Source organism: Dreissena polymorpha, chromosome 8 (genome assembly GCF_020536995.1).
Source record: "Dreissena polymorpha isolate Duluth1 chromosome 8, UMN_Dpol_1.0, whole genome shotgun sequence".
NCBI lineage: Eukaryota > Metazoa > Mollusca > Bivalvia > Myida > Dreissenidae > Dreissena > Dreissena polymorpha.
Genome location: NC_068362.1, coordinates 65,331,907 through 65,353,994, shown reverse-complemented (window position 1 = coordinate 65,353,994; position 22,088 = coordinate 65,331,907). Strand labels below are relative to the sequence as shown.

Below are 22,088 nucleotides of genomic sequence, written 5' to 3'. Positions count from 1 at the left end.
AAGCAGCTACTAATACCTATCAGTCACCGAGGTCACACCAAGTAAATGAACTTGTGCCTTCTACTGCGCACAAACCAAGGTCACTTACACGTAGCGATGGCGCCCGCCAGCGAGTGCATTCATCAGCCGTAACAATCCCAGAGCGCAGAGCATCAAACCAAATACAAATACAAGTACTACTTTAAACTCCTCGCATATCCAGGCTAATCGCTCGCAACGTACACAAAGTACGAACAGCTCTCTAGCGGCGACAATTATCAATATTGCCATGCTAGTTCAGTGAAGACGCAGTCGGCTCCAAAACAAAGTCTTGTGATCGCAAACTCTATTTATTCCATCTGATAAATACTATATATCTAATAATCAGACGATATTATTTGTTATTACAGCTATTACACATATATAGGCTGTGTGCTGCTTTTGTTAATTGATCAAATTTAACACGTACAGAAAAATACACGAGTTCCGTATCCACGAGGCGTTTCCAACTATGTTGAAAGATAGACAAATAACATATCTTTAACATAAAAAATAGTTTTAATCATTTTCAATTGTGCGTATTTTATTTTAGATAAAATGTCTTCAATAAGGGTATAAATCATTTACAAAACAACACTGTGTGAACAATGACCAACACTTGACAAAACTTGTTGTTGCATCAAAAGCATTCTTAAACGTAATGTAATCGTGTAATACATTATATCGTTTTTGCAAAGTTTTCAGAAATAATAATACGAAATAGCATTTCTTTGTTTCAAACCAAAAATGAGAAGTCGGTAAGTTAATTGACATTACCTATAAACAGATTTAAAATCATACGTTAGTATATGTAAGTTGTTACGAAAAGGTTTCAATTGTATTCATGTATACCTAAATAGGAAAGAAGCACCATTCAACTTCGTTTACAAGGATACTGGTGTGATAGATAATACGTAAATGTAAACACCCATCGTTTGGCAATATTTTATCTTCGATCAAAGACGAACAGGAAAACAAGATTTTTTTTTATCGCATAAATGTAAACGATAGCAGTGGCGTAGCCAGACCCAAATTTTAGCCGAGGCAGTATCTTAGGTCATTCCAGGGAGGTCCGGGGGCATGTCCCCCCCCCCCCGTAAATTTGTTTATACCTAGAACGTCTCTGGTGCGTTTTAAAAGCCATTTAAACCACATTTTATGAGTTTGTTTTATAAACTTTATTTTTGAGTTAACATCAAATCATCTTCCGCAAACTTGCTGTTGTAGTTCAGACAAGTTCACCTTGAACAAATTCATGGACGATTTTTCCCAATTAGATCTTGAAAGCACCATAGGGCTCTTTTTTCCCCAAAACAAGTTTTAATACTTTAAGTCAAAAGCGTTTTCAATCTTAAGCACATATAAAAAGGATCATTGCTGGAAGTTATTTGGAAAAAAATCCCTGACCTACTGGGATTCGAACCAACGCAGTGACAATATAATAGTGGTCAATGGATTTAGAGTCCGACGCGTCACAGGGACATATTCATTATCATTTTGTTTGTGAATCTCATAATGCCTAAAATTCATTAAATAGCATCAATTTCTTATATAGATTTTATTCTTTGACATTTTTTTTTTTTCCTTGTTATCTCAACATTGCTCTGCAAATTTTAGCCGAGACAACTGCCTCGGTGTGCCTCAGCGTGGCTACGACGCTGGATAGTATATTTAAAGTATTGTGTGGCTTTACTTCGATCAGATTGGTCGCCGTGGCGTAGTAGATATGGTATTCGCCAAGCGATCGGGAGGTCACGGGTTCGATCCAAACTGTATGAGCGTTCTTTAGATTTCCCCAAAAGAACCAAGTACAGGTTCTACTCAGGCCCAAGACTCGTTGAATGGTCAAATTGCGTCGCTGCTCCAGAGAAGCCCGCAATTAATACAAGAAGAAAATTAGTATGTGTTCTGGACAATTATTCCCTGTTTTTTTTATGAAATGGATTTTTAGAGACTGGATATGGATATGTATGTATTGGCGGCATGAACACAGTTGCTATAAGTCTAATATATACGAGCTTAAATGCCATTTGATAAAACTATAAGAAAGTTTTATAATCATATTTGATCAAAACTACAGTAATTCACCTATGGTGAAAATTATCTGCACTAGCTGGAATAAAACGTTATTATGCAAGGCCAACATTTTGAAATACTTTTTCAAGATACGAGCGATATAAATGTGAAAGATCATTCATTTGATATATAAAGGCAGTGAATGTGAAAACGGGGTCACAGATTAGAACTGTTTTGTAAAATGTAGCTGGGACATATCAATTTGTAGTATGTATTATATTTGTATATTACTATTTTTGGATTATCGATTAATTTTGATTGTCTTAAATTTATACGCTTAAAGATAGGTGAAGACAACAAACTATGCGTAATGGTATAACTAAGAAACATCAGGTATATGTATATAAATCTAAAGCACTATACTGGTCGTTTAACGCGATCAGCCTCATGCAGATGTTTATTGTCTCCCTTGATTATACATACTTATGAACAAGTGAACAATTAAATAAACATATGTAATGATTTTGAACTGCTCCATTTAAGAAACTTGTTTTCTCAATCGTTGAACGTATTGTTAACATCGTGAATGCTTTCAATTCCAGTTTCATTTAATGTGGATGTTATTATAAGCAAATGAAGAAATAGTGGGGGGGGGGGGGAAATGTTTATAAAATGTCTGTGTAACTGTCGAGTTTAAATTTACAAGTATGTATTTGATCGAAAGTATTAAATCTGAGAGTTTGAAAAGTCTCCTAAGAAATGAACGATACGAATTCCAAAGGTAATTGGTCTGAGAGTCATGCGATAAATGTATCAAACGTGGTAAAATATACTTCGATAAGCTTTTTGTAATTTAGAAAGGGAGTTGATTTTTATTTTTATAAAAATATGTTAATCACAATTTCAGGATAATAAAATATTATATTTGAACATCTTGGACTGTTCACCTGTTTAGATTATCTTTATTTTATTAGCTTATATAAAAAACTAAAAATAAAAAAACAACCCGACAAAGTGAGTGTAATTGACAAACATCATCAGAACATTTTTATAGATTCACCCGCATTACAGCTCGCGAAGAAGTTGTTTTCTTTATGCGAGAAAATATCTTTCGGAATTTCGATATTCGTTTCTTTAATAAATCCGGAAAGGTGGTTCGACCTTTCAACGTACGCCAGTCAAACGGCCTGGATACGATCACTTGTCATACCCCTACAGTAAAACGGCAACGTCAAGTTATACGAGAACTACCGCACCATCAGCCATAATCGATCGAAAGGTAAGGTCGAGGAACTGCTGATCGAAGAGCATGCTGGATTTAGAGCTGGGCGGAGCCCTTTGGAACAGATCTTCAACAGCAGAATCATCATTTAGAAATACTTGCAATACCAACGGGAACTCTTCCTTTACTTTACGAAAGCGTAATGTAATCGTGTAAAAAATGATATCGTTTTTCTCGATAAAATCTCGAACTTCAATTCGATATTTGCGGTTAATGTTTGCAGTACGATCGCGACCTTAATGTCGCAGATCGTCGATAGGTCCGACGGTTTTCTTGACTCTGTTTCTGACTTCCTCTTTGGTGATTTTGTCTTTGTAGGATATGCCCAGGAGTCATCTAATCTCCATTGATGGTAGGTGAACGTCTCTCAGTGTAAGTGCCCATGACTCGCAGAAGTACAAAAATGTGGACACGACTAGGGTGCGGATCTGTCTGACTTTTGAGCTGATTTCTTTGTGTGTGCTCTTCCAGACGGTCATCAGTGTTTTGAGCGCTACTGTTGTTGTATGGCGAGTATTTCATGCATTAATCCTGTATCCGCGACAATTGCGCCAAGTTATTTGAAGTTGTTGACGGTTTCTAGTTTTTCGTCACAGACTCTGGTGTCAATGCTGGTGCCGTCGGTGTTGCTGGTCATCCGTTTGGTTTTCTCTGCTTAGATCGTCATCCCGAAGGCTGTGGAGGTTTTGTCCTGTCGCTCCACTACGTTTTTTAACTCTTTTCGCTTCCGGCTAGGCCATCTATGGCATCGACACATCTTGTCAAGATGATTCGATAAAACAGCTACAAAAAACCCACTTTATGTAATTGACAATATACAAGAGCCCGTAACATGAAATAACATTTATGATAATTAGCAAACACGTGTTTCCGTGTAACAGAATGATGTTTAACTTTAATATGGTATGTTTAAAAAGGATACGAGCCACGAGTCTACACATTAATTGGACATATTCATGCATAAGTTGCAAAATTACATCTTTAAGCGCTGCAAATAATATGTCAATTGTTCGCCTTTTATTTCACTCTGCAAACAAATCAATAAAATAGCATAGTTACATTATTTGATAAATGTGCAGCAGCTTTGATTAAGCGCTCAAACGCTGAACTGGGGATTATGTTCGTGTGTATTAAAATAATTAAACTTCGAACCAAGATGAATGCAAAAACAGGAAACACATGTTTACGATAAATAAAAAAAACTTCTTATTGAGTAAGTGGTAAATATTGTTAAGCTTTACTTCAAACATATTTGTTCAGAATCAATATTCCATGATTTAAAAAGGGCATTCAATGCACTTTCATCATTTGGATATTGACACCTTGTTTTGTGGTGTTTACTTAAAATGAAATTGATATCATTAAACAATTACGAGCTTATATTCCATTAAAACAAATCACGAATGGCGTAGAAACGACTGTAAATACATGTGTTTCTATGATTACCAGTGAAATGAGAATAAACTCCACCTGTTTATTTTTGATTACTAGAAATGAATAGTCATTAATAGTTTTGTTTTTGTAGTTTACGTTTTTTTGTGTTTTCTCTTATGTCGAATATCTTTTCACACCAACAACAAAGTGTGTGATATCAATAAAACTCGACAAAACTGGCTGTGACATAAAAAAATAAAACTTTTAAAACCAGATTAAACCTAAAGCTGTATTTTGACTATTATTTCGTTTTGATTATACACATTTAATTTGATGACTGTCATCTTATAATCGCAAAAGCATAAATATTTATATATGTAGTCGCTAAAGAGTAATTTGAAAAAGAATATAAAGGACAACACTTAAACATTACATCATAAAAAGTAGCCATACCATAAACTCAGGGTTTAAACGTTTAACAAATGACGGTAATTAAATTTAATAAACTGTGCGTTTCCAAGTAAAGTCGTTATTTAAACACCCTTTCCAAAACGAAACGATATACCTTCATTAAAACTTTAAATGATATTATGCGCATTTTTCACTGTTGAATTGAGCTGAAAAGAATTAACAGGTCAAAAGAGTAAGTTAAAATGTGGAAACTGACCAATTATCTGCAACTCATCTTGCTTCCAGTTGTTAATATTTTTTATCATATTCGATATTTTACATGACTGTACAGTCCTCTAGGCCGAGCGGAACTGTTTTTTTTATTAGGATCGAGTTAATGTTCGTGTGTCGTATGAATAGGTATGAACGAATCTGCACTAAAACTTTTTCTCTTTCCGGGATATTGTTTTAGTAGGTTGATGCTGCATCAACAAATATAAGTGTATATGAAGTGAAAACACCAACAATAAACAACGGTTGCGATAGACACCTATAAACATAGCATATACTGTTAGATGAGCATAATATATCTTTAAGTAACTAAGAGGAAAACAGTTGTCTCTTCCTACTCAGTGACTGATAGACGGTCTGTTTTGAAACTAGCATGTATTACGTTTTACCAATGAAGAAATTACATTTAATTGACTCTATTTTTTCAAGAAGAGTCAGCATTTAGGTTTTTGAGTGTCAAACCGTTTTAATTATTATTCTTTATCATACAATTGATTGAGAAAGCTTTTGAAAGTTAATATCAATGTAACTTTGATGTTAAAAAAGAATACTGTCTTTGTAAGACATGACTATAATGCATGCTATGCATTAAACATGAACTCTCATTTGTGGTTTATCGATTTCTTCCGATATGCTATAATTTCAACGCTTAGAAAAGTTGTTAGCGACACATATGCGTGAAAATGGGTAACGTTATAACTACGAAACCGTCGTGTTCGTAAATATTCAGGTCCTTCTATACCTTAACGCCAGGTTCTCATTGTATTAACCTGTTTCCAATAAATCAAAAATTTGCTTGTATTTGAGAAAAATTTAATAGCACAAATATATTAAACAGTAACTTGAGAAAGTCATTTTTCTGAGTTTAACTCGATCAGCCGCTCACTCAGATAATTATTGACTCCCTTTTTGGAGAAAAATAATTCGGTATTTCTGTTAATACATAAATTGTTTCTTAAAATGCGTTCGTATTGCAATATCTTGATAAGTAATAATACTGATTATCATTTCTGTATTTCAGAAAGACGTGAATTATATTGTATGTAGATCTCTCTTATACATAATTATTGTACTATACATATGATTAACTTCTGCATTTAAGAAATGTGTTTTCTCAATCATTGAACAAATTTTTAACCATGTCAGTTTGCAAAACGAGGTTAGTGAAAAACGGGTTGTTATAAAAAATGCACATTGCAATAAAACATTGCAACCCGTTTTGCTATAAAATTCTTCACTTCTGGATATTCTTCACTTAATTCCCAAATTGGTTAACATAACTTCATATATACATTAAACCTTTTTTCATCATATTTACGTTAGAGACGACATTTAAAACTTCCTTTATAGCGTTTCAAATCACTATGAACCAATTAGATATATGTAATGATTTTATTGCGAAACGGGTTGTTACACAAAAATTCACATTGAAATAATACATTTCAACACGTTTTTTTCCATAAATTACTGCAATGTTGCGTTATCTTAACTTGAGTACAAAATTGTTTTAAGTCACTTTTGATACACATTCTGTTGTTTTATCGTATTAAATCTCAAAACTCATCACCTTCAATGCAGTTTAATTTTAAGTCTGAACTCACAATTTTGGCAATTTTTTAATACAATTTAATTAAATACAACACTTGAAACTCCCTTTTAGCTTGTCCAATCCATTTGCATAAATTAATACAAGAGTGAAGATTGTATTGCAAAACGGGTTAATTGCAAAACGGGTTGTTATAAAATTTTCACATTGCAATAAGACACTCCAACCCGTTTCGCAATAAGATACTCCAACCTGTTTTGCAATAAATGTATTGCAAAACGGATTTATTGCAAAACGGATTGTTGTAAAAAGACAAATTGCAATAGTACACTCTAATCCGTTTTGCAATAATTAATTGCAAAACGGGTTTATTGCAAAACGGGGTTTTACAACGCATGTCTCCCTTTTGTGGGAAAAAAATAATACGTATTTCCCGTAAGTACATAAGGTTTATAGCACACATGTTTATCATATCGAAATCTGATGAGTTATATTAATGTGGTTAACCATTTTGTATTCAATGATACGGATAAAAATCCATTGAGTGAAGTACGGTTACTAATAACCAAATACAAATCACAATAAACTGTATTTAAACAGCTTCATGAAAGAATTCGTAGTTCAAGCATTTTCACACATTCTTAACAATGGTATAGCAGTTTATTTTATTACATTTACTGAAGATATAAGAAAAACCAGAAATCTTGGGAGAAATACTTTGTTAAACTAAAGTCTGGTTTGATATGTTCATTTAAAACTGACGAAGACGAATTTGATTAAAACTACAACCATGCATAAACATTGGAAATTCAGCTGAACCAGCCCGAGAGAAACATAATTATACACAGCAAACATCTCGAAATAGTTTTGTAAGATATGAGTGAAATAGATTGCCAAGATAATTCGTTTGATATATATGCGGTGAATGTGCATAACAGCGCATAATGGTATAACTACGACTACTCTGGTATGTGTTTGTAAATTAACAGCACAATACTGGTTCTTCTGTTCTTTAACGTCAGTTTCTCATGGAATTAATTCGTCGCCAATAAATCAATAGTTTGCTTGTATTGGAGGGAAATTAAATATCACAAATATACTATAAAGTATCTTGAGTAAGGCATTTTTCTTATTTTAACCCGATCAGCGGATCGTGCAGATAATAATTGTCTTTCTTTTGGGACAAAAATAATTCGTATGCAGGTTAGCACATACATTGTTTCTTAACAATGCGTTTGTTTTGCAATATCTTTATAAGTATTAATACTGTTTATCATTTCTGTATTTCAGAAATACGATATTAATGAGGTTAGTAGATCACTCTTTTAAATACTAATTAACAAGTAAATAAACATACTGTAATGTTTTTAACTGCGCAATTAAAGAAATGTGTGTGTCTTTTTTCAATAATATTGAGAGGTTTTGACCTTCATCAAAACTTAAGAGGAAAACTGTTTTATATTACTACATAGTGACGTATATATTAAGATTGTCTTTATTGAAACTAGTTTGTACATTTTAACGTGCATGCTATTATTCTAATCATAATTTGTATGTTTATCGCGGTCACGGACTATATTTGCAGTCTGCTGAAAAAAACTAGACAGTAATAAGCAAGATATCTTATTCTACAAATATCAATTTATTGTCTTATTTTCGAATGTGTTTACATCAAATTATATATATATATATATATATATATATATATATATATATATATATATATATATATATATATATATATATATATATAGTGTGTGCATAATATCTGTTTATAATATATGTTTATTAGTATAAATAGCATAATACAAAATCTTTGTGAACCTCTTGCCATTTATATGTTTACGCTTTATTTATTCATTTAAGATTGGTTTATATATGTAAACTGACGACAAAGTTTGTGTTATTGACAAACGTCGTCATAGAGAATACTAGGTCGGTGTCAAAGAAAGCGAAGTTTATTTTGCGAGGCATAGAATATCTGGACCACTCGCCAAGGCTCGTGGTTCAGATTTTCGGGCTGAGCAAAATAAACTGCGCTTTATTCGGCACTGACCTAGTATTCGATTTATCACATCTATTTTCTTAGTCGTGAATTATTTCTTTAAAGATAGATCAGGAAAATAGAACTACACGGAAAATCCCATAGTTATTTTTAGCAAACATTGTTTTATTTTATTCGTGCCGAGCCTGATTTATTACAAAAAGATCAGGCACTAACCTGATTTTCTGTTCATCGCACCGCTACGTCCCCGATTTTAAAGAAATAATAAAAAAAAAACACTAAAAACACTGCAGCTTTAGCGGGAAAGATTATGACTGTTGTCGTTAGAAGTGTTAATAATGACGTCATGAGCACGCGCACTTAATAATGGTTAAAAATGTATTTTGCTGTTTCTGTTGCATTTTGTGTTAAAAATATTACATCTTGGTTTCAATTTTTTTATTTTGTTGAATCTGATTCGATTTTACTAAAATTGATTTCTTTATATTTGATTCCGAGTAATATGATCATTCCTCCACACATGACAGAAATATAGACCGCCGCGCGTGACAGCTATATTTCAGCATTGCCGAAATAAATAAAAATATATTCTGATGATGGGATAAAAAACTATGTGCAACAGAAAGTTTATCGATAACAACCTAAACATATACTAATATGTGTGTGTATATATATATATATATATATATATATATATATATATATATATATATATATATATATATATATATATATATATATATATATATATAACCATGATTCCAGGTGTTGAACGATAATAATAACATTTGTATAACTCTGGATTTCCAAGCGTTTTATTGTTAATATCTTTGTAACTTTGATGTTAAAAAAGAATACTGTCTTCGTAAGACATAAATATGATTCATGCTTTGCATCAACTTAAGCAAATGAACGCATTGACTTGACAAATTCTCGAAGGATGTAATTCTAAAACAAGGCTTTTTTCTGTTTAAACGGTCACTCTTATTGCTAGTAATGTGATATAAACACTAAACACGAACTCTCATTTTTGGATTATCTATTTCTTTCGATATGCATTAATTGTAACGCTTAAAAAAGTTGTTAACGAAAAATATGCGTGAAAATGAGTAATGTTATAACTACGAAACCGCTGTGTTCGTAAATATTCAGGTCCTACTATACCTTAACGTCAGGTTCACATTGTATTAACCCGTCTCCAATAAATCATTTATTTGCTTGTATTTGAGGATAATTTAATAGCACAAATATATTATACAGTAACTTGAGAAAGGCATTTTTCTTTTTTTAACTCGAGCAGCCGCTCGTCCAGATAATAATTGTGTCCGTTTTGGGAAAAATATCATTAAGTATGTCCGTTAGCACATACATTGTTTCTAAACATACGTTCGTATTGCAATATCTTTATAAGTTATAATACTGTTTATCATTTCTGTATTTCAGAGCAACACGAACACGAAATGTGTAAGTAGATCAATCTTATACATACAATCTTTAACGTAGGCAACCCGAACGGCAATGAAAAGTGCAAGCGCCAATGTAATTTACTTTTAATTGTCTTCAGTGGTGATATTTTACAAAATATTCATATGTCAAACTCAATGATATCCAAAATGATCATAAAAAAGACGTATTTCTACCTTGTAATCACCAGATATATTCTAATTGGCATAGATAAAATTAAATCTATAGCCTAGTTAGCAAGTAATTTATCAATGTTCAAACGGTACCGCTTTTAAAACCGAAAGAAGGATTTCTTGACGTTTACGTCCATTTCGACAATCGCGATTATTTTTACGTTTTAAAGTGCAAAAAGGATTTAAACATTGTAACCACCATAAATATTTTAATGGGCATAGATACAATATGTTTCTTATTTATACTTAAATTTACTATGCAAAATAAGGTGTGTGGCTTTAAGTCGACTGTGTTATGCGATTATAACGAAGCACATAAAAAACTATTTTCATTATGCAAAAAAAGTTATGTAAAATATAATCTTCCGCGCAGTCTTCCTCGGCGCAGATGCGGATTGAGAGTAAAACTCTTGTATCTCAAAGGATGAACTGAACAGATACCCTAGTTTGCCTTCAATCCTCGATTTTTGAGTGATTTGGTGAACAGTAGTACTTTTGCAGACCGATTTTCAGAACCCCAGTATTAACATTTGTTGTTCGCAAGAGAACAACTTATGATATCGTTTTTGGAAATGTTTCACAAATATTAATACGTAGTATAATTGCTGTATTTTAGATGGAAGTTAACAAGGAGGTAAGTTCAATAACCTTACTTATTACCAGATATTCATGTATGTCAACTGCCAATTAAAGGGACATTGATATGTTTGGGTAAATTGACAAACTTGAAAAAAAAGGTTTGCAAAGTATTATTGTAGTTATGGTATTTGCAATGAAACAGTAATACTGGATATTTACTATGATGTAAAAAAATCACTTAAACGCATCTTTTTACGATAACAAAACCTGAAAATTATTAGCGTTACTAACGCAAAACGATTACATAATTTGGAGGTTTCTGATGTTACCTTTATGTTTTTACATGACGAGAATTGGTTATATATAATATGAATTATGTATTAAAATATATTATTTTAAACTATATGGCCGAGTGGTTTAAGCGCTTGACATTTACTCCATCGATCAGTGGTTCGAGCACAGTTGATGATTACATATTTTCTTTCTTTAATTTTATTCTTGTTTACTACTGGAGCTCTTTAGCTAAACTGCTTATATTCATCAATCTTAAACATGTAACGACTAGCTTCCAATCATGCCACAATCTGTTAAAAGGTATCTTTAAAGCTTTATTTTCTTAGTCGTTCAATCCTAAATACGAAAGAAGTACCATGCGACTGTGTTAACCATGTTACCGGTGTATAAGATACTTAAAGAATATAAACACCATGAGAGGTTTATGCTCTTTCTTACTGCAATATTTTAGCTTCTAACAATGACGAACAAGAATACAAGAAACACTCAATGTTTGCTCTAAACGAACTATTATTCAAATGTATGCGATATTATTATTATATTGCATTAATTTGAAAGATATGACATTTAGAGTAAATATGTTGCATCTCTACTTCGATCAGATAAATATGAGTTTAAGACCATTATTTCTTGGTTAATTTGTTTTATTAAATGCATTTCCAGGGACTGGGTAAATATATTTATGTAATGACGGCACTTACAAAGTTGCTTTAGATCTAATATAGTCGAGCTTACATTCTATTTGATGAAACTATTAGAAAGTTTAATTATTTATGCTTCTTATTGTTCGTCCGAAATAAGTTTATGGATAGTCAAGGAAAACGTATACCATATTCAAAAGTGCTAATTGCATTGCGAAAACCAATACCATTTACACCGCATCGGTAAACAAAACACTATTTGTTTCATTTACAGTGTTATTTTTATAGAAGCCTGATTGCAGTTTGTTTATCCTCTATAATCATATAATACAATACAAGTATGATAAAAACATAATATAAATAACTAATAATAAATAACTATACCTAATACAAAGCACATTAGACAAGAATATAAAAAATTTTATTTCAAGAATCATTAAAACTTACAATTGTAGCTCACACACTCATTAAATGAAGAATGATGGATATAAAGAACTTACATAAATCATTGTGCGACTGACTTTTTTTCTAAATAATAATAAGTGTTTCATGTAAATTATTGTCAGTAAGGTATGCTCTTTAAAAGTTGCAAAGTTTTAACGCATTCAATATTTTCCGACTTTAACATCGAACTCTTATCATCATCACAACCAGTCCGTTAATATTACAAACAAGCCAGGCATCACTGTGAAACAATACTTCGTTTTCAACTATCCCGACTTATCATATATTTTTTGTCAACCATTAATTGTATATTTGAATCCGAGTTAAGATTTGGATAAGGATTGCTCAACTTGATCATATTTAATAAAGAAACTTTTAAGCTTGAACTAATGTTTTTAAATTCGATTATGTTCGCAAAAAAAGATTTGTTCGCTTTAGTTTAATAACAAAAGTTTACGAATTAAAATATATCGCAGCAGTTGTTATCGTATACGGTATTTATTAAATTTGATTAATACTAATATTCTGACGATTATATTTGTTATGACAGCTATTAAACGTATATAGGTTTTGCGTTGCCTTTGTTGAATGATCAAATTTTGTTTAACAAATACAAAAAAACAACATGAGATGCTTATCCACGAGGCGTTTACAACTTTGTTGTAATATAGACAAGTAACATATATTACACATAAATATTTTTCATAAATATATATTCACACATAAATAAGTATTGCGATATTCAATAACACTGAAACCAGATTGGTTACCACGAACATTTTTTTAAATGCAGCGTTAATTTAAAAAAGAGCTTACAGCAATTTGCTGAATCTCGATAATAAAAAAGTAACATAAATCTATAATTTGTCAAACATCCCATAACAGCAAAAATGCACTAAATATACAGTATTATACTGCTCATACTTTAGTTTAAAGACCGGTTTTCTCATGTTTTATTTATTGCACAAAAACGATGGTTTGCATGTTTTGAAAAATATAAGGTAACACAAATACAGTGTACGGTAGGCCAATATAAATATTCGCGCAAGAATCCATGTCTCCTTTTTGTGAGAACATATAAATACGTATTTTTTTATTAGAACATAAGGTTTATAACAAAAATGCCTATTGTATCGAAATATGTTGATTTATATTAATATAATTTACCATTTTGTACTTCAGCGTAGGGAATACATGTATGGAAAGGTGGATAAAGTACGATTACTTGTAACCAAACACTTATCAAACTAAACTGTTTTTAAACTGCATAATTCAAGATTGTGTCTTTAAAGCATTGTACACATTCTTAAGATTGTAAAGGCGGTTATTTTATTTACATTTAAGGACGGTTTAAATATAAGAACAACCAACAATCTATGGATAAATATAATGTTAAACTTAAGTCTGGTTTCATTTGTGCATTTAAAACTAACATAGACGCATTTGAATGAAACTACACAAATACACAAACATCGAAAATTCAGCTGAACCAGCACGAGGGGAACATTTTTAAACACAGCAAGCATTCTGAAACAGATATGAGCAAAATGAATTGCCAAGATAATTTGTTTGATATATATGCGGTGAATGAGCTAAGCGGCGCATTTTTCTTATTTTAACTCGAGCAGCCGCTCGTTCAGATAATAATTGTCTCCCTTTTGGGATAAAGTGTATCTAAAAAAGGAGGAAAATCATCTTTAATCTAAAAAAATTTGTTTCTTTTTTCAGGATTCACACAAGTTCCACTTATTATTGCAAATATGAAGCTTAGTTGAAAAGAAATCTCTTAAAACAATATTGTCGATGTATATCTTGACTTTGAAATAATGCTAGAACAATCACGTTTTTAAATAATCAAATTTAAAACAAAATTTTAGTTTGTTGTTGTTTTTGTCACTTGTAAGTCGCAACTTAACCACATGAAACGCGTGTTATTAAAATCACGTATTGTAAAATCACAAACAACTGTTCGAAAAAATTATACTACGGGAGATAACATCATGTGTGTCCTCACATGGCTAATTATAAGTCTATTTTTTCGACATTATTATATTTGGTATTTTAATATTTGATTAAAACGCAGTTTTATGTTGACACATTCCAATTACACTTTTACAGCCGCGTTCTGCGGAAAAAGGTCTTATTGCGTTTCGGAAAGCGTAGTTCAATCACAGTCAGCGCAATTACGCAGTCTGGTCATTAGCTGCGCAGTCCACAATAGATCGCGCAAGGTTTCTGAGTTGAATTAGGTATCACCTTACTAGACGGCGAGATGTGCAAGCTTGGCTTTAGGTACACTGGTCGCATATGGAATAATACCCATCTACTCATGACTCGGATCTTTAAACATCTCTTTGCTACTTATAATTTTGAACATCTACGCACAATACTTTACGATAGAAAATGGAAGTTAAAATTGTGTTATTCATAGCGAACTGGCAAATTTCGATAGCCTATTCAGTCTTTGAAGAAGGATTTTCGTACCGACAAACCAAGAACGGCACATATTTTTAGTTAGATAATTCCGTCGTATCATGACTCAATACTTTTTCGATGGTTTTCGTGTTTGCGTTTTGAAAGAAATACAGTGTTATCAACGTTTCTCGATACTCCATTTGTCTTCCCCGGACGATTTAGTGACAGAGTACCGAGTAAAAGTGCGAAGTTAACCATCCTTGCAAAAAGCTGGTTTTATATAAATATAAGTATTATTAAAACATATTTCGAACACAAAAAATATTGAAAATTATCACAATAAACCTTGTTTGTTGTTGTATGTTGATTTGCCGCGAATATGTATTAATTATTTCCGATGATCACAAGTTTGCTCAATTAACAGTGTATTACTTATTATAATGAAACAATAATGAAATGGAATGTATATGCATATACAAATAAAACTTTTTTCCTTAAATAAATGTTTGTGCTTAACATAATGTAATAATAATTCTATTGGTCACTTAGTAAAATGGTACTGGGTTTTTCAGTTTTTCTCCCGTTGTTCTGATGAGGAATCGGCTGAAATTAAGGTTGCTAATCAAAATACTCAGCTTCTGTGTTGGGCGCATGTACATGTATGTGAGTTTTTCAGAGTTAATTTACAAGAATGCACCTTTGGCTGACTTGCCGATGTACACTTTAAGGAGACTATGTTGCGTGATTATAACAAAGCACATAGTGGACTTTTTTCATTATGCAAAACAGTAATGCAAAGTATACTCTTCCGCGCTCTCTTTCTCGGTGCGGATGTTGGTTGAGAGTAGAACTATTGTATCTCAAAGACAGTACTAAACGGATACAATACGTTGCCTTCAATCCATGATTTTTGAGTGATCCGATAAACAGCAGCTCTTTTGCAGACCGATTTCCAGAAACGCGCTATTAACCTTAGTCGTTTGCAAGCGAACAACTATGATATCGTTTTTAAATTTGTTTTCATAACTATTAATGCGTTACATCATTTCTGTACTTTTAGATCAAAAGCGAGAACTTGGTAAATTAAATAACTTGACTTATTAAAATATATAAAACAAAAACATACCTTCATTTATGTAAACTACTCTATTTAAGGGATATTTTCAGGTTTTGGAAAATTGACAAACTTAATTTTTTCAGATTTGCCAATTGTTATTGCAGTTATGATATTTGCAATGAATCAGTTATAATGAACATTAACCATGCTCTTAAATAACCATGATATGCATCTTTTGACGATTGCAAAACCTTAAAATTATATAACGTTGCAAACGCCAAACGACTGAATAATTCGAAGGGTTCTGTTGTTACCGTTTTATTTTTTACATAATTTACATAATTGCGGATGTATTGTATGGAATACGTTTTAACTATATTAGTACGGATGGCCGAGTGTTAGCTTCTAAGACTTTTACTCCAATGATCTGTGGTTCGAGCTCAGTTTGGATTACTTTTTTGTCTTTCTTTAAATTATTATTGTTTTATACTGGAGCTTTTTAGTTAAAAATTTTATATTGATCAATTAAAAACATGTAATTACAAACTTCAAAACATGCCAAAATCTGTGAACATGTCTCTTTAAAGATTTACCATTTTATTCATTCGTTCCTAAATACGAAAGAAACACCATGCGACTGTGTTAACCAGGTTACCGATGTATTAGATAATTAAAAAATATAAAAACTATGAGGGGTTTATGCTCTTGCTTATTGCAATATGTTAACTTCGAATAAAGACGAACAAGAATACAAGAAACACTTAATCTTTACTGTTAACGTACTATTATTCAAAGGTATGCGATATAACGATTAAATCGCATTACTTTTAATGATATGACGTTTAGAGTTAATATGTTGCATCTCTACTTCGATCAGATAAATATGAGTTCAAGACCATTATTTCCCAGGTTTATTTATTTTTTTATTAAATGCATTTTCAGGGACTGAGTACGGATATTTATTTAATGACGGCATGGGCAAAGTTGCTATCAGTCTAATCTATACGAGCTTACATTCCTATTTGATGAAACTATTAGAAAGTTATTAATGCTTTTTATTGTTTGTCCGAAATAATTTTAGGGATAGTCACAACGAAAACGTATACCATATTTTAAAGTGTTAATTACATTGCGATAAGCAATAACTTGTATACCGTATCGGTAAACAAGAAACTATTTTTTGATTCTCTGCGTTAATTTCATAGCAGCCTGATCGCAGTTTGCGCATACCCTATAATGATATAATAACATAACATGAATGAATAAATAAATAAATATAAATAACTGATAATAAATAACTATAAATAATAAAAAGCACAGTATACGGGAATATATTTTTTATGGCAAGGGTCTTAATAGTTAAAATTGTAACTCACACACTCATTTAATGGAGTGTATTGCAAATAAAACAACATACAATACTAACAGTATGACTGGCTTGTTATACATTTTTTGTTATATAAAGTTTTTTTCGAGCAGTATATATTTTTAATTGCAAAGTTTAAACACATAAATAATATTTCGACATTAACATCGAACTCCTATCATCTCAATAGCCAGTCCGTTTACATTACAAATCCGCCAGTCATTACTGTTAAAGAATAATTAACTTAACCTACTGATCATTTTTTTTATCAACCATTAATTGTGTATGTGTATCCGAGTTAAGATTTGGATAAGGGTTTCTCAATTTGATCATATTTAATAAAGATACTTTTAAGCTTGTATTTATGTTTTCAAATTCGATTATGATCGCAAAAATGATGTGTTCACTTACTTAAAAAAAGTTAACGAAAACAAATATACCGTATCACTTGTTATCGTAAAAAGAGGTTATTCCATTTGATTATTACTAATATTCGGACGATATTATTTGTTATCAAAGCTATTAAACATATAGAGGTTTAGCGTTGCTTTTGTTAAATGATCAAAGCAAGTACATAAAAAATACACGAGTTGAGTATCCACGAGGCGTATCAAATTATGTTGAAATAGATAAATATAATATATATTAAACATTAATAATAATTTTAAACATTCTAAATTGAGTGTCTTTTCTTTTAGATTGAATATCTTCAATAAGGATTCAAATCATGTACAAAAACAACATTGTGTGCACAGCGAACATCACTCGAAAATCTAGTTGTTACATCAAAAGCAGGCTAAAACGTAATGAAAATCGCGTAAAAACGATATCGTCTTTGCGAAGTTTTTTTAAATATGAGAACGAACTTTTACTCCTGTGTTTCAAACCAAAAACAAGTTATTACCAGATATACAAACATACTTTATTGTAAGTTAATTGCTCCGTTAAACCTTTATTTTCGAATTAATTTTACCTTAAGTAAAGTGAGAAAAGTAAAGTAAAGTAGCACCATTCAACTTCGTTAACAAGGGTTCCGGTGAAATAGATAATACGTAAACATTTCACCGTGTGTATCGCAATATTTAAACTTCGATCAAATACGAACAGACATTCAAGAAACAAAATTGCCGATATTTTTTAACGATAGTTATTAAAAGTAATTATTGTGTCGCTTTACATCGATTTGATTGGTCACCGTTGCGTAGTAGAAATGTTGTCCGCATGGCGATCGGAAGGTCACAGGTTCGATTCACATTGTGTGAGCGTTCTTAAGATCTCCCCAAAGACACCAAGTACTGGTTCTACCCAGGCAAAAGACTCCTTTCATAGTCAAATAAGTCGATGATCCAGAGAACACACCCATGTATATATACAAATATTTCGTATTACTTTTAATCGCAAACATTATTTACGATTCCATTTAATCAATACTTAAATTCAGACGATGTTAATGGGTATATTAAACATATATACCTTTTTCGTGGTTTTTGTAAGATAATCAAATTTTATTTCACAAGTACAGTAAAACAAAAACACGACTTGCATATCCACGACGTTAAACATGTATGTTTCCTTGTCAACGCGTTAAATAAGTATTCGATCTGCCACCAAAGGCCCACACAAAATACTATATATTTAACATTATTAATTTTTATTAACATCCTAATTTTTCTATGAAAAATTCAATATTAAACTTATATAGACATAAAATCGTTTGCATTCCAAATTACATTAAATTGATTGTTCAGTTCAAAGCAAAAGCATCTATTAATGAGATGTATACTTTAAACTCTACGACAAAACCTCCATTTGAACTCGTGTAAAACAGAGGACAACATTTTCTATTGCTATTCAGTTACGTTAATTTAAAGAAAGAGCATTTGTTTGTAAATATCTTGGTAAAGCCTTACATTTTTGATTCGCATGAAATTGAGTGAACAAATATAATGGCATTATTAAATTGACTGAACTCGGCGTTGCTTCATTGCAATATGCTTTGAAGGCTAAACATTATTAAACTTAATTGTATTGTGTATACTAAAGACATTAACGCAAATGAAATGTTGAACTATTCAATTGGTAAAAAACGTTGACAACAAAGGTGTTTTCAATACAATTTATGTGTCAGGAAAGTACATGTAAAATATACCATCTGCTTATGGATTTTCTAATTTACTAATACTAAATAATGAATGACAGGTTAACAGGTCAGCGATAGAGAAATAAACATACTAATTTTAATACCGTTAATACAAATGATCGTTTAAAACAAATACAATTATCTTATATTATAGTTTGTTGCTTTTAAACGCCTCCCTTTTAACACTTAAATATAAAATACAAAATGTAACTTTTTTTAGAAAACCGGCACTGAAACAAATGTGATCAGGCAAGTTAAATCAACTAGTTCTGGCTACCATAACTTTAAATATCGCTTTTTATGATTTTTGACTGGCGCGACTTTAAAGTTATGGACCAACCCCGTTTGGTAAGTCAACCAGAAATTCCAGAAAAGTTGACAGTTAACAAAGACCGGTCCAAAACAGCTTTTAAATGCAGTTATTGGCCCAAATCAACCACTTGATCGGACAGATTGACATTTTCACATTTAACTGATATATTCTTTCACAAAATACTATCTTAAACATTTGAAATTTATCTTTTCTGCGATGCGACAGACATTTTTGAAATGTGAATCTCCCGAGATTTTACGGTCATTTTACGTTTTTTTTATGTTTAGTAACAGACATTGTATCATGTGCTCAAATGTTTACAAATTCAGAATGACATTTCCCGGTATTTTAAAATATTCTTGGTTGTTTTGTAAACAAATTGAAGTGTAAATACAAAAATTATTTAAAATTACTTGATTCACTTTGAAATCAGTCTTTTAAACCACCAGACGTAAGTTGTTAATCACAAATAATAGATTTCAGGAAACGAAAGTAATGTTTACAATTTCAGCAAAAAATGTCATGGTTGATCCGAAAGTATCCGAATGAAAACTGGTCACGTGACAAAGCGACAAAGGCGTCAAAATTTTGAATTTCAGGCTGATGAGAGTTACTTTCATCTATTTTAAGATGCATTTGAAACATTTGAACCTTAAAATATGCCCCGATGCAGTAATTTACATTCATTTACCAATATATGTAGAAATGTATCCAAGAAAATGAACTGTATTTGATTTATAGCGTGACATAAATATGTTACGACTCTGGTTGACTGTCGATATGGGGTTCGCTTCAGCGTACATGTCTGTCAATACTATATAAACTGTTGGCTGAAGTTTATTTAGCTATAAATCAGCATGGTCGTAGTACGTTTATTGCCAAAATTAGACGATATTCACAAATTAGCCAATTCGCTATAATTTTAATCTGTTCATCGTCAACATTTGTTAAACAAGATTCATTCACAATATCATAATGGAGAAGATCTGTAATGGTGCATGAACATTTTGGCTTACACAAATGCCTTTTTTTAAGTTTCGACCTAACATCAGGAATGATATTCTTACCAGCTCAATATTTATATGTAGAAGTCAGCGCATACTGGAGATTAAAACTAGCTCAATACTCTCGATTCATGGTTGAATTGTAATATCAGCGCTTGCACGATATTTGTATCTGTTTAATGGCAAATGCGAATACAGGTATCAAATTTAAGCATACATAGCTAAATAATAATGCCTTTGAAGTGACGGGTAAATATATTTAGCTTTACATTAATCGTGTTTAGAATTAATTTAATATGATTTAAATAATTTGCTTTCAATGCACGTTCAGAAATTAAATATTTGTATTTGAGTTGTGATTAAAAAATACAAATGATATCAATGTAATATTTACTGCACGTTTCCGTTTTAAATTATTTAAGTGTTGAATAAAGTAATCTGTAAATAATTTTCCTTATAGGGACAGCCAAAGATGAGAACGCGATACATACCATATTTAAAATGTTCATTGAATTGCGATAATCAATAAAATTAATACCCGATTGGTAACACAAAACTATTTTGTAATATAAAGCGTAGATTTTAACAGGACTGACAGATATGAGCTGGTTTCCGATTATAAAATAAATACTCAATATATTGTAAGTTCACTTTGCTATACATGCAAATGACTTTCAGAAAATAATCAAGAAATATACACTACATGTACATAGCAATATCTTACGATATCTAAAAAACAACACACTTTGAATAAATTATAATTGAAATAAAACACTTCCCATTAATTATAGTTTGAATGATTTTTGAAAAAATAAAATATGTTTCAAATAAATACAATTCAAATTAGAACATAATTTTATGAACCATTTGTTGACTATAATTACAATGTCAACTCATACTTATAACCAGTCCGTTAACATCGAAAATAATCAAGTCCTGATTATGAAGTCAAGGAAAGGTCAAACAAAATGTTTACATTAAGTTTCAGCTGACGCTTTACTTGTTTGTACGCAGGTTGAGTAATTGATTATTTTTGAAATATTCTGTTATTCTCACTATATTAACTAATAAATTTGCGATAATCTGTGCTAATAAAAAAAGTATTATTAAATGAAAGGGATTATATCACTTGCTGTCGTGAAAATGAATATTTATATTCAAACGAAAGTATTCGTTATGTTGGTGATTGATCAAATTTATTTTACGATTGGTAAAATTCACGAATAACGTGTAAATATATGTGTTTTTATGATCGCGAGTGAAGTAAGTAAAAAGT

At 31.2% G+C, this 22,088-nt stretch overlaps 1 protein-coding gene across 23 annotated transcripts in view; it reads left to right on the top strand.

Moving 5' to 3' along the window:
• The window catches only part of LOC127842803 (tripartite motif-containing protein 45-like), a 203,529-nt gene that overhangs the window by 58,728 nt on the left and 122,713 nt on the right, over nt 1–22,088 (top strand). For 15 of the 23 annotated variants that reach the window (XM_052372536.1, XM_052372531.1, XM_052372541.1 and 12 more), the window contains 3 exons: nt 8,208–8,225; nt 10,366–10,386; nt 11,176–11,193. In XM_052372536.1, coding sequence (XP_052228496.1) covers nt 8,208–8,225; nt 10,366–10,386; nt 11,176–11,193 — 57 coding nt within the window. The remainder of the gene's footprint in view (nt 1–8,207; nt 8,226–10,365; nt 10,387–11,175; nt 11,194–22,088) is intronic. The other 8 variants (XM_052372535.1, XM_052372539.1, XM_052372538.1 and 5 more) reach the window with 1 other exon arrangement.